We start from the raw sequence: 13,161 nt of genomic DNA, 5'->3' as shown, positions 1-13,161 counted from the left end.
CCCATGCAGAGCGAATAATTATATTAAAGACAATGCTTATCAGAAGCATGTCTTGATTGTGTTTTGAATCTCCAAAAATTTTGAGATATTTTCAATTTTCTTTTGTTATTTCCATGTCTAAGCATTGCTACACCATATGACTTACGTTTGAGTTTGAATATTATATACTGAGCGTATTGTTTCTAGTTGAGGATATGCTAGTGTATTAAGTTATTATTTTCCACCCATGTGATGATAGTAGTTGGATATATATATATATATATATATATATATATATATATATATATATGATTTTATGAGTGGGTAAAAGTTGTTTTTGGATTGGAAGGGAAGTGAAGTGAATTGTTGTTGGTTGGAAAGGTAGAGATAGAAATGGAAAATAAATGGGTGGGGGAGAGACATAGACGAGGGTAAGCAAATAATTGAGAAGAGAGAGAGAATTTGGAGTTGAACTGCAAAGGCAAAGGCAAAGGCTGAGAGAGATAAGAGTAAATAGTTTGGCAGAGAATCAGGACCCACCCTCCTTCCTTTTTATGACTTCACCCATCACAAACCAAAATTTAGGGGCCCATCTTGACTCAGCTTGATGGAACCCTAACACACACCCCCCCACCCATCTATAGTTTTACAAAATTAATGTAAATTTTACCCTAAACTCATCATTTTTATTTTATTTTAATACTTTTTCTTTTACATTTCATGGATGAACTTACCAATCAAGCCTTTAATTTTTGGGTACTCAGTAAAATTTTATTGTTAATATGTTTTAATTTTGTAGTGGTTTCAACCAACTTACAATTTAGGAGTTTTTTTTTTTAAAAAAAAAAATGTCAAAGCCACCTTATAGTGACCATTGCAATTACACCCTCAAACTTTTAATTGAAAAAATTAAAGGTTAAAATTGAACTTTCAAACTTCAATAGTTGTAAAAATTGAGCCATCATACTTATATAATTGTTACAATTTTTATCATTATGTAAGTTTGATAGCTCAATTTTAACATTCTATAAATTTTAAAATTTTGTGGGTATAATTACAATTAACGCCTTACTTTAGAGTTAATTTTTACCATTGGTTTATCTTTTTATCTTTTTTTTTTTTTTTTTAAATCACAAGACAGTAAAAATAAGTTTGGAGAGATTAACGGTCCCCTCTTTCAAATATGGAGGGCAGAAAATATAAATAAAAAATAAATTAAAAAAAAAGATTATATGAGAGTTTGCGAAATCCAAATCTATCTCATCTGTTTCATTAAAAGAAACAACCTAATCTCATCATACACCAATCTGGGTTTTGGAGTACATTTGCAGTTTGTTTGTTTGTTTTTTTTTTTTTTTTTTGGGTTATAATATATATAAATAAGGAAATAAAAAAGAAAAAGGGGTACACGTGTCAAACACCCACTTTAACTCATTCCCAAAACAAAATTACGATTTCCCCCCTTTACTACACAAACAACTTTGACATTTTTTGTTATGCAAATCAGATTGGAGAGATCTTTGGACATGTACTCTCAAGATATACTTGTCTTTGCTGCTTTCCCGCCGTACACGTGGCAGAATCCTATCAGACTTCATGTCTCTTCTCTGGGTCCCATTTCTCTTCTTTTCATTTTGCTTAATCAGACCTTTTAGGTCCCCTTTGCTCAGTTTTTAATTTATATTTCATTTTTATTGGGCCATCTAATCTATTTATAGATTATGTTACGCTAACCTTAGTTATCACCGGTAGGGTAGTCAAAAAAATCTGATAATCTAATATATGTATTATTAACTTTATGTATTGGATTGGTTCATGGGTTCACCTAATATAATCTAAATCAACTTGAATTTATTATTAATTTTAAAAATACACATTTTGTTTATTATTTATACCTACATTGATTTTAGTTTTATTTAATTCAAATATTTTTTTAATAATTTATTTTTCAAGAACTCTTAAAAGTAGTTTATTTGCATTTTTTTCACTATATAAATTGAAATTGAGTTGTTAATCTTAATTCAATATATGAAAATAATTAAATTGGATTTTTACATGTTTATGTTTTGCTTCTTTTTATAACAAAATTTTAAGTAAAGGACCCGATTAACCCGAACCAACCCAACCCAAATATTTCATGATTGGGTTAGGTTGGGTTCATTTTTTAATAAGGGTTATTTGGATTGAAGAAATTTACAATCTAATAATTGAGTTTGGTCTAAAAAATCTTTCAACTCAACCAAATCCAACCCATAAACACCTTTAATCACCTCAACGTTGTTTAGTGGCTAATATATCATTTATTTTTATTAGCACTGGAGTTTGAATTTTCACTATATGTCAAATGAATATTACTATTAAAATCAAAGAGCCTCAAATAATGGTTGTCCTAAAAGTAAATCACGCATTCTCGTCTCTTCGTTTTCCCTCTCCACTGTCATTTTTGGTTGAATCTAATTATTAAAAAGTGATTAATTTGATTAACAACTACTTGCCTTACTTCGTTGAGGGAAAGAATGCACTTAAAAGAGATTGACTCTTGATGAGGAATTTATGTTTAGTCTCCCCTTTATACCTTGTTTGAAATCGATGTGTTAATTGTGTAATCTGATCCGCTACTGGATTTTTATTGATTATTTTGTTTCTTCTAATTCAAAAGTTCACGAGACGCATAGGGTCTTCAATTTTTCTAATAAAATTTTGGATCATCTTGACTTTGGAGACTCTATGAAGGTTTTTTTTTTAAAAAAAATATATAATAATAATAATAATTTCACATGTATAAAAATGAAGAAAAGGAATTGAGGGGGGGCTTCAAAGAGAATGGTGAGGAGTGGTCACAATCAGCCACTCTGGGTCAATCTTTGCTGTTTTTGGGAAGATCTTCAGGTGGGCCCCAACTTTAACACGTGTATGGCCTATATCCTTTTCACTATTTTCTCTCTCCACTTTACTCTCTTTCTCTCACCTCGCATTTAATGAACCTATTCCAAACAACTATTTTACACTTTTTTTTTTCTCTCTCACAAATTAATAACTATTTGATTTTAATTTTTAGTTTTAGAAATTAAATTTAAAAAACATTAATAGAAAATGGACACATTGTAAATGAAATGGTAACAAACCAAACACGATTAGAAAATATAAAATTGTCGTTTTAATGTAATAATAGCAATAATTTGCTTTTATTTTGATTGACTAATTAAACAAATTTATTTAATAATATTTAAAAAATCTAAGCTTCATTTACCTTCATCATATGCTTTGACATCATTCTAAATAATCGAATAACTTTAACATTTTCTTTCATTTCTTTAATACGTAGGATGAGAAAATTGAACTTCTAACTTTAAAGCTGATACTACAAGCATTATACCAATTATTTTATGCTCATTTTGATGACTGACTCGAAACTTAACTTGATAGATGAAAATAAATTATATATATCTAAACATGAAAAGGAAGGAATTTACCTATTTAGAATGTTTTATCTTAATTTTCTAATTTGAAGAAAAAATATGAGAGAGTTATTGGAAGAGATGGCTAATGGCACACAAGAGAATTAGGCATACCTTGTGTGGAAATATCGTCACTTGGTCACCCAAGTCAAGTCAAGAAAGAAGGTGAGGATATAAGGTTCATTTCACGTCATGTTGGAAATTTCAAAGTATTTTGAATTTATTAAATGTCACTAATATAGTTGGTTGATTTATTTGATAAAGTCTTCCCAATGTGACTATTTCATAATAATCGTTATAGATGGATTCAAATTCTTTAAACTTCCAATAAGTATGAGAAAAAAAGATTGAAGTCGTTATCTCTCATATATGTATAAAAAAATGAAAAACTATCAGTAAGTAATAAATTTTCATAGTGTAAAGTACAATTCATAATATTATATTATCGTCGACATATTGATATTTCCACGTTTCTATAGATTTGATATCGACATGAGAGGTGAACCAAAATTTATATTATATCGTAGAAAAATTCACAAAACATAAAAGTTAACCTATAAAATACATTAATATAAATTATAGTAGATATATTAACTCGTTTAATCATAAAAGATTTATTTATTAATTTAGATTGATTTGTTTTTATAATTTTTTTTAGAAATATCTATACATATCGATATTTAGTAGAATTAAAAACTTAGTATTAGTCTCTCTCTTGTACTAATACTAAGACATGTCTGAGCAGCTTATCCAGTCTTTTCAACTTTTTTTTTCCTCTCTCTTAGCTGAGTTGGTTGGGACTGTTCCAATCCTAATACAAAAGGATGGTCCACTTTAACTATTGCCACGTGCGTACCAACAGCCAACACAGTAGCCTCACGTGCCACACTCTGCCATTAGATAGCAATTATTTGAAAACCTCCCTTCAATCTATAATGTATTTTTTTTTTTTTTTATAAAAAAAATGGACAATGGAACCTTTTATTTTTAGATTATTAATATAACACTATATCAATTAATATATATTTATTTTGATACAGTTTTTAACATTTATTAGAGGTATATTATTAGATAATTTAGATTTGTTTTGAAATTTATTGATAATAAGATAATCCATCCACTATAATTAATTAATCTATCTTAATTAGGTAGAATAATCCATCGATTATTTGGACTTCCAATTACAACCAACTATTGTAATGTACGATTAACTACTGTAATACGAGTTTCAAATCACTATCGTTTATCGTGATTGTTGAGAAAAGTTGAAAATATTTTAAATTTATATTTAAGGTTGATTAGAAAACATATAGAATTTTTAGACCCACATTTGAGAAAAATTGAAAGGAAGTCACATATTGAGGATATTTGTTAGTGGTAAGGCATTAGTTGTTTCCCCCTCTACTGGCCTCTACTCTGTCTGTGTGCAATGGTGCAGCAGCAGCTTTTCTTGCACCCACTTTAACCCTTCCCATTGGGGATTTACAATTATATCAGAGAAGAAGACTCTTCACTGCTTCTCTCTTTCTCTCTCTCTGACTCTGTTTTTCCCGACATCAACCTCTTCTTTCCCTCTTTTGGTATAAATTCCCCAACCCCATCTCCCTCTTTCTTCTGTCACCAACCATACCACTCAATCCCCATTTCAAAAACTTAAACCCCACCATTATCATTCACTATTCTCTTTTCCTTCTTCTTCCTTCATCCTTTTTTGCAGTTCCCTAAAATGGAGATGGAGATTTGCGGCAACTTGATGGGACACTCCAATCCCACCAGAGACCACAATCCCGACGCCGCCACTAATCTTTCTTGGTCCAATAATAATACCAACATTTGGGAGCTCAATTCCGAACCCATCTCCTCCTCTCCTCACGCCCTTTGGCTCCAACCCCACGAGGCCGACCACCGCCAGTTTCTCTACCCCGGAGAACATCAGCCCGGCCATTTCCACCCGGACCCTCACTTGATGTGCTTGAAGCTCGGCAAGAGGCACTACTTCGAGGACGCCAACGCTCCCTCTGTCGTGGGAGGTTTCTCCGCCGTGGGGAAGAGAGGGAAGGCGTTATACGCCACCGATGGAGGGGGTTACGGCCCAGTTCCGATGACCGTACCACGGTGCCAAGTGGAGGGCTGCCACGTGGCGCTCGTGAATGCTAAGGACTACCATCGTAGGCATAGGGTTTGCGAGATGCACTCAAAGGCTCCCAAAGTTGTGGTTGTTGGCTTAGAGCAGAGGTTCTGCCAGCAGTGTAGCAGGTCCTCTTCCCCTCAATTCATTTTGTTGTTAGTTTTTACATAATAATAATAATAATAACAACAATAATAATATAATTAAATTTGATTTATTAATACCAGCTAAATAACAACAATTGGACAATTTTAGGTTTCATGTGATTTCTGAGTTTGATGATTCCAAGAGGAGCTGTAGGAGGAGACTAGCAGGCCACAATGAAAGAAGAAGAAAGAGCTCTCATGAATCTGTTGCAGCTAGGAACTCTACCCAAGGTACCAATCTCCTTTATTTTTCACTTCGCTAACGTGAATATAGTTCAACAATAATCTAATTGACCATAAACTCTCAATATCTAAAGGAAAAACAAAAAATGTCTTGAGAATCGTTAATTTTTAAGACTATGTCCGATGACCATATCATTTTTTGTTTTTGGTTTTTGATAATTGTGATTATTTTCTCGAATTTTCTTATTCGTGATTTTTTTTCTATATAAACATACTTAATTTTCAAAAACGGAAAAACATAAAGTAAATGATTATCGAATATGGTCTAAAAAGGCTTTTATCTTAATTTCAGGTTCTATGTAAGTATTTTATAAAAGTGGTTGGTAATGGAAGTACAAAGGCAAACAAAAAAAGTAAAGAGAATGAGTAAAGAATATGGAATTTGAAGTTCATTTGTTGAAATAGTAAAGCATGCTGATGAATAATGATTGAAGAAGAAACGCAATTAATCATGGCTTTAAAGAAGAATGGTTCCCCAATCCCAATTATTATCTTTTGTTCTTTTGTACAACAGGGAATAAAGGAAAGGAAGAAGAAAGATGATTTTTTAGTTTCCTTCTGCTTCAACATCAAACTTTTAAAGTCTGAAAGCGATAGAAAAGGACTGCTCTTCATATTTTTCAAATTACTTTTTATGAGCTTTAAATTGCAGCCTTAATCCAACACTTCTAAACTTGTGTCTAAACAAATTTTTTAGTTTTACAAGTTTCAAAAAGTGTTTATGTGAAAACTTTGGAAGGAAACAAACCAAATCTTTTATTTTAGAGTCTTTTTAGTAATTATTTAGAGCCCGTGTTCGACCCTGAAGATGACACTCTGTCCGATAACTATTTCGTTTTTTGCTTTTTAGTTTTTGAAAATTAAATCTATTTTCTTTTCATTTCTTCTTAATTATCATGTTTGAATTTTTAGCCAAATCTAAAAGCTATTTTTTTAGTCTTAAAAATTGACTTAGTTTTCTAAACTAAAACTAGATAACAAAAGAAGAAATTTAGAGATGAAAATACTGTCTATAAACTTAATTTATAAGAAACAAAATGATTAATAAACATGTCTTTAGTCTTTAATTTTTTGTAAATTGTGCTTCTTTCTCAGCATTTTCTTACTCGAATTTTTATTTCCAATGCAAATATTTGGATTTTTTTATTTTAAAAAATTCAAATTTTAGATTCTGAAAACATTTTTAAAATGTAGACTACGTTTAGTAGTGTTTATAATAAGAAAAATAAGCAAAATCCAAATGATACCGAAAGAGGCCTTTAATATTTGGGTTTTATTTTTTGGGTTTGATTGTTTGTTTTTTTATTTTTATTTTTATTTTTATTTTTTAGAAATTTCCTTCGAGTACAATGGGGCACTCAAAGGGGGGAAAAGAAAGGTTTTAATGGGATTATAACGGAAATGAAATTGATTCTGCCCTTAAAAACGGGGGGGAAATTGCAGAAAACAAGTCGATGACAGGTGGAATTGCATACACACCATCCCCGACGGGACGTGCTCTCTCTCTTCTGTCATCGAAGAACGATTCATGGACCAACTCATCGGAGCTTTCTCTGAGGTCGAGCGCAGCGCTCCGGGAACTGATAGCGGAGAATCGCGCCGCCATCCTCGCTCGGCAGTTGATTCTTGACAGAGATTGGCACTCAAACCACGCGGCGGCGGCGGCGGCGGATGATTTTGGAGGCGGAGGCGTTGGATTCCATCAGCAGCAGGGGTTGTATTGCCAGCAGCAGCAGCAACAGAGCTGGGAGAGGATGGATGAAAATGGCGGTTCGCACGTGACGCTGGATCTGATGCAGGCGCCGAGCACGGCGTTTGGGCTGCTGTCTATGAGAGGGAAATCGAAGGAAGAAGATGAAGAATGTTGCGAGTTATGGAACTCCTTCAACGACCACGACTCTCATGTTGTTTAAAATTATGTTATAATTAATTATAAATGTATATGCTCTGGAATCATTAACATTTCGAAGTTCTATAATTCTTTCTTCATCACTCGCATCAATTCTTTTCTTTCCCACCCATTTTTCTACTCTTTTATTTTTCATTCATCCACATAATTATGTTTGAATTGATTAAAAGTTGACTAGTTGTAAACACTAATTAATTAATGTTTTTAAATCGTAGAACCTATGAAGTCCTTAGATAATAAGTAGAGTTAACCACTCAACTTCCAGACTCTAATTCATTGGACCGAACACATCCTTATGAGGCTAATATAAGATTTTTGAACTAATAATTTATTAGTGAACTATACAGGTGTAGGAATCTTCATGATTGTATGAGGTTAGCTTTAATTTCGTTAAAAAATGGAAGCTTTTGCACAAATGATTTAGGAGAACTAATCTTCTTAAGTTGCACACTTTTTCCTCCAATCAAAACCATCCAACCAGCTGCTTACTTAACCTACTAAGTGACTTTTATTCATTTTTCCTTATCCTTTGGAGCCTTAAATAACCTATTAAACTAAATTAATTTTAGATTTTAGGAAATTAATTCAAAAATGATTTTCCAAGCCAAATTAGTCTAACTCCGTCTCGACCAACTTGTATTTCCCACAAAATTTGTTCTTTCTTTCCTTGTAACACTTAGCCAAACACAACTTCTATTCACCAGTCAAAGTGCCAATCATGATAAGTTGCTCCAACAATAACAAGCATTAATATGTTTCTAAAAGAACTTGCATTTGTCAAATAATTTCCAACTTTAACTTCAACATTTAGCATCAAAACTTTCTTAGGTCATACAATCCAAGTAATCCATTTATGTACATACTAAACTCACTTATTTAGGTTAATCTTAAACATAAACAAGAGGAAAAGGGACGAGGACTTACAAGTCCGTACCCCTTTTTATGAATTTCGTCCTCAAAATTTAGCTAAAAATCATCAGAGAAAAACTGAGAATATTTGGCTCTCATCTATTGTTCGCTTTCCCCGGTTGCTTCTTACACTGCATGGTCTCTCCATAATACTTTGACTAGTGGAATCGTCTTGTTTCTCAATACTTACTCCTTCCCGTCTAAGATTTGTACAAGTTCTTCCTCATATGACAGATTTTCCTTAAGTTACAATGGTTGTGATTCTAAAACATGAGACAGGTCCAAAATATATTTACGCAACATCGACACATGGAACTATTCTTTTCTTAAAGAAGCATATCTACATTACAAACATACAATCTCACTGGCATTTAAATTTTAACAAACTCAACTGACTTGATTAATTATATTAATATTGCAGTAAAATTGACATAAACATGCTGCAAAGTCTGACAGTAGGTTCCATCTTTGCCCCCATAAAATCAAACCATGGAATTAATATAATCATCGAGCTTGCAATGCTAAAATTTTTGGGCTAGGCCAAAATTGTAACGCAGATTACTACACATCAATCCAGTAGGCAGAATAATTTAGAGAGCAAATGTATCATTATAAGACAATCAGACAAGTCCAGAATCCCATCAGTTCAGACTAAATTCTTACATGCTACTAGTCTAGTTCTGCTAGCACCAATGCAGAGCTGGATGTAATATTCAAAACTGTCACACAAACAAGACTTGGAGATATTATCCATTCTAAGGCTACCCAGCATGCACAACTTGAATAGTCAATAGAATACAGTAACAAGTGAAAAAGAATGTACTTGGGTTCATTTTGACACTTGAAGGAGAACCAGTGCTCCATCAGCAACAAGGCTCCTGGATGAACACAATTCCCACCTCCTCATCATTCACATTGGAGTAGGAATGGGAAAATCATTTTGGTTTGTCTGTCAATGTCACCAATGACTTGAGCACCCCTGGACTGATCTTGTCAGCTAGGGCACCTTTTTCTGAAATCAGAAGGGACTGATCTTTTACGTAACTCTGTAATTTCTTTGCCTCAAAATCGAGTTTCGACTGATCTGCCATGTGAAAGGGATACACACCAGAAACAATAATTCAACTGTCAAAATAAAGTGAAAGCTCTACAAACTCCAAGTGGATGAAATCAATGTTACCGGTAGAAAATGGTACTGAATATTGTATTCTTTAAGAAAAAAATAATAACAATAAAATGAATTTAAGAAACCCACATGTATAGCACTTAAAAATGGGAGAGGAGCTTCATTAGTTCAAAATGAGAGATGCATATATGCTTCTCATAACTACTAAATCATTCATCAAAAACAAAAAAAATTCAATCAATTTGAAAAATGAGAATTCTCTGTTTCAATCCATCTTGTTTTTGAACACAAGGGAAATCTCCACAAAAACCACAAACAGTATACACCACCCTTGCCATGTCCCCATTCAACTTAAGAGAAGCCCTTTGGCCACTGCAGATTATAATGACAAACAGCTTCCACGAAATTATTCAACCCGAAGCTCCGAGGATTTAACTTTAGCCATTAACAGGTTAAGTAAACAAACATGGAACTGCATATGTTTTAACGAATTTTAATGGATTATTTCTTAAAGAGCCATGCACTAATAAATGACATAAAATTAACAGCATTAGACAAAAAAAAAAAGAAAAAGAAAAAGAAAAAGAAAAAAAAAAATGTGTCCCAGCAGTAACCTGTCTCCAGGATTGTATGAGAAGCATGAAATGGTACCCTGGCGAACAAATCAGTTCCTGGGAACATCATCCAAGTGCGCTCATTAGAATCATGATTCCCACAGGTAGTGCAAATCTCCTTCACCAGTGGCCTCGATTCAGAACCCCCCACCTCCTTCATTATTGACTCAAAAGGTGATGGAACACTAGACTTTGTTGTTCTCGCTTGCCTCCTCAAAGCAGTCAATGCTTCTCTATTCCCATTTCTCACTCTATCATTTTCAACCAACTGACATTTTGATGCCAAAACAACGATGGTCACTTTACCTTTTTACGTCTCAAAGTTACAGAACAATTTCATTTCAATGATAGACAAATTGTGACACTGCAATTCCAATTTTCACCACGAAGAAAGTATATTGCAAGTAGGAACTACATGTAATCTTGTAAGCCAAGTTGCCAAACTTCTAATATATATAAGCTTACTTCGTTGCGGGCTAGGAGGAGATGCTCTGCTTCAGCTTCTAGCTCTATTAAACTCTGTTGAAATTGTCTCATTGTCTCATTCATTTTATTCCAACCTAAATAGTTCACTCTGAGACATCATCAATAACGTCTAAACATGAAATACAAAGAGATAATCTTTCAGACTCCAAAAGCAAATATGAAAAAAATGAAAGTTATTTACTATGGGTACACATCAACCGAGCATTCTTATGGACGTACATATCTTTGTAGTGTTCTTTGGTCTGGTTATTTATTATGCTATTTTATGGTGTAAATTATCTAACATCTTTGCTTCCTATAGTAGTTATGCTACTCTTTCTTCCAATCGGGAAAGATTTTTGCAACCATCATGGATCATACTTTAATTTTGTAAATTCCATGCATCAATGAAATTGTTTATTATTATTAAGAAGAAAAAAGTTCACAAAAGTTCACATAGACAAACAAGAATCACCGACTTCACTAATGATAGCTCGTGCCATTACCTAAAGAGGGCTTGCAAATTTAGGTAACAACCACTCTTCTTAATCGCTCTTGCGCAAAATTACTAAAAAAACCAGTCAAAATTGGAAAGAACAAAGAAAGGTAAACCAAAGGAAAACCACTTTGTCTCTTCGAAAATATTCGTAGATTTTGATCAGTGTTGCACTTGTACAGCATCAAGCAGAATGCGTCCTCTGCTAGACTTTGCTTGCTTGGCTTGGTTAATTTAATTATTCTACAGTTACATCCAAACTCCAAGAATAAATTTCGAAGGAGGAAGAACATTTGGCGCAGTTATTCAGAAGAATCCCTCAACCATCCAACAATACAAGATGGAGGAAGGAACTAAAGAGAAACCTAGAAAGGGATCAAACAGAAATTTTCTGTCATAAATTTAACCAGTTACTGAATATAAATCAATTTGGTTTTTTCTTCAACTGTGTATAGAGAAAATCGTTTTTCTTTTCTTTATGACTATATCTATAATCTACATCCATATCTATATCCATACTATCTATAAAAATGGCTTTAAGAGATGAATGAATTTTTAGGTCTCTTTCACCCTTCCACTTCTAAATATTTTCTACACCTTTCTAAATCAAGCCCATCAAGTAAAAACCATATAGACGGCTCCTATTTCAGATACAATCAAAGTATCATTGGTAATTGTATTGTTCAAGATTTTTACTTTTCAAAAAATACTCATTGTCTTCTTCCAACTAAAACCCACAAATACGAATATGGTTAAGGTTGTTCAGTCAATCAAAATAACTCCTATAAACTAGGTATTAAAGAGAATTTCATAAGGCAAGGATTACACTTCAACTGATTGTAGAGAAGTAAAGAAGAAGGGAGAAGCTGGAAAATTCACAATCGCATAAATAAGGCATTTTTTTGCGAATACGAAAGAGATATACAAATGATCAAAGCCTCATCATTTGAAAGACATGCAAAAAATCAAAAAGCAGTTCGAAAAGGCTCAATTAGCCAGAATGTCGTCGGACTCCTCCATTTTTGCGTTAGACCAGTCCTAATTTGTGTTTTTCAAGTGAGAAGGAAGACATGGATAGAGATTGAGAGAATACCAGTAACAATAAAAGGGGCAAAGCCAGAAGCACTGAACAGGGGAGATGCAGCAGCGACAGTGAGCTGCTGAAAGAGAGGGGAAGAAGGCGTGAAGCAGAAAAAAAGTTGAAGGGAAACGTCAGTGACTTGATACCCACAATGGTCCTCTACGCAGAGTCCCACAAAGTCGCGATTCAGCTTCTAAACCCGGTGACCCGCTGCAATTTTCTTCTCTTCTGGTTGCTGAGTGGTTTTTTGTTTTTTCCTCTATCTCTATCTTCTGCGGCTGCCCTTCTTCTTCCCCCTTTGCCTTTCACGTTGAAGATGAAGGGGAAATTGCTAAAAATAGATTTTTTTTTTTTTTTTTTTTTTTAAATTTTAAAAATAAGGGTGTTAAGGATTTTTGGGACCCTTTTTAAAAATTAGTTTTGGGACAAATTAGATGTGAATGGACCATATTATCCTTAAATGAAAACAAAAAATCATTTTATTAATTTCCTCAATGTCCAATCTCGAAATCTATAACCCTAAATTAATTTTATATTTATTTTAAGTGATTTATAATGGTTTTATAGCAAATTTTTTAGTTTTTTTTATTTTTTTAATCTTACGTAT

General features: G+C 33.0%; 2 protein-coding genes across 3 annotated transcripts; one reads left to right on the top strand and one right to left on the bottom strand.

Moving 5' to 3' along the window:
* The first annotated feature begins 4,748 nt into the window (after positions 1-4,748).
* On the top strand, positions 4,749-7,956 carry LOC120067462 (squamosa promoter-binding-like protein 7). The gene is made up of 3 exons (XM_039019023.2): positions 4,749-5,693; positions 5,821-5,942; positions 7,398-7,956. Exons 1-3 carry the CDS (start codon positions 5,164-5,166, stop codon positions 7,865-7,867), a joined length of 1,122 nt encoding a protein of 373 aa, XP_038874951.1. The 5' UTR covers positions 4,749-5,163; the 3' UTR covers positions 7,868-7,956.
* A 1,393-nt stretch (positions 7,957-9,349) lies between these two features.
* LOC120082900 (P53/DNA damage-regulated protein) lies at positions 9,350-12,938 on the bottom strand. Of its 2 annotated transcripts, none has more exons than XM_039038304.2 (4): positions 12,567-12,938; positions 10,978-11,072; positions 10,513-10,780; positions 9,350-9,856 (listed from the first exon to the last, which is right to left on the bottom strand). In XM_039038304.2, exons 2-4 carry the CDS (start codon positions 11,059-11,061, stop codon positions 9,708-9,710), a joined length of 501 nt encoding a protein of 166 aa, XP_038894232.1. In that variant the 5' UTR covers positions 11,062-11,072; positions 12,567-12,938; the 3' UTR covers positions 9,350-9,707. The 2 variants fall into 2 exon arrangements, with proteins under 2 accessions (XP_038894232.1, XP_038894241.1); XM_039038313.2 differs by having other exon boundaries at positions 10,978-11,086; positions 12,567-12,932.
* Positions 12,939-13,161: the final 223 nt, after the last annotated feature.

This window comes from Benincasa hispida, chromosome 1, assembly GCF_027475165.1.
Source record: "Benincasa hispida cultivar pf3 chromosome 1, pf3_genome.v1.1, whole genome shotgun sequence".
Lineage (NCBI taxonomy): Eukaryota > Viridiplantae > Streptophyta > Magnoliopsida > Cucurbitales > Cucurbitaceae > Benincasa > Benincasa hispida.
This window is presented reverse-complemented; position numbering and strand designations above follow the sequence as displayed.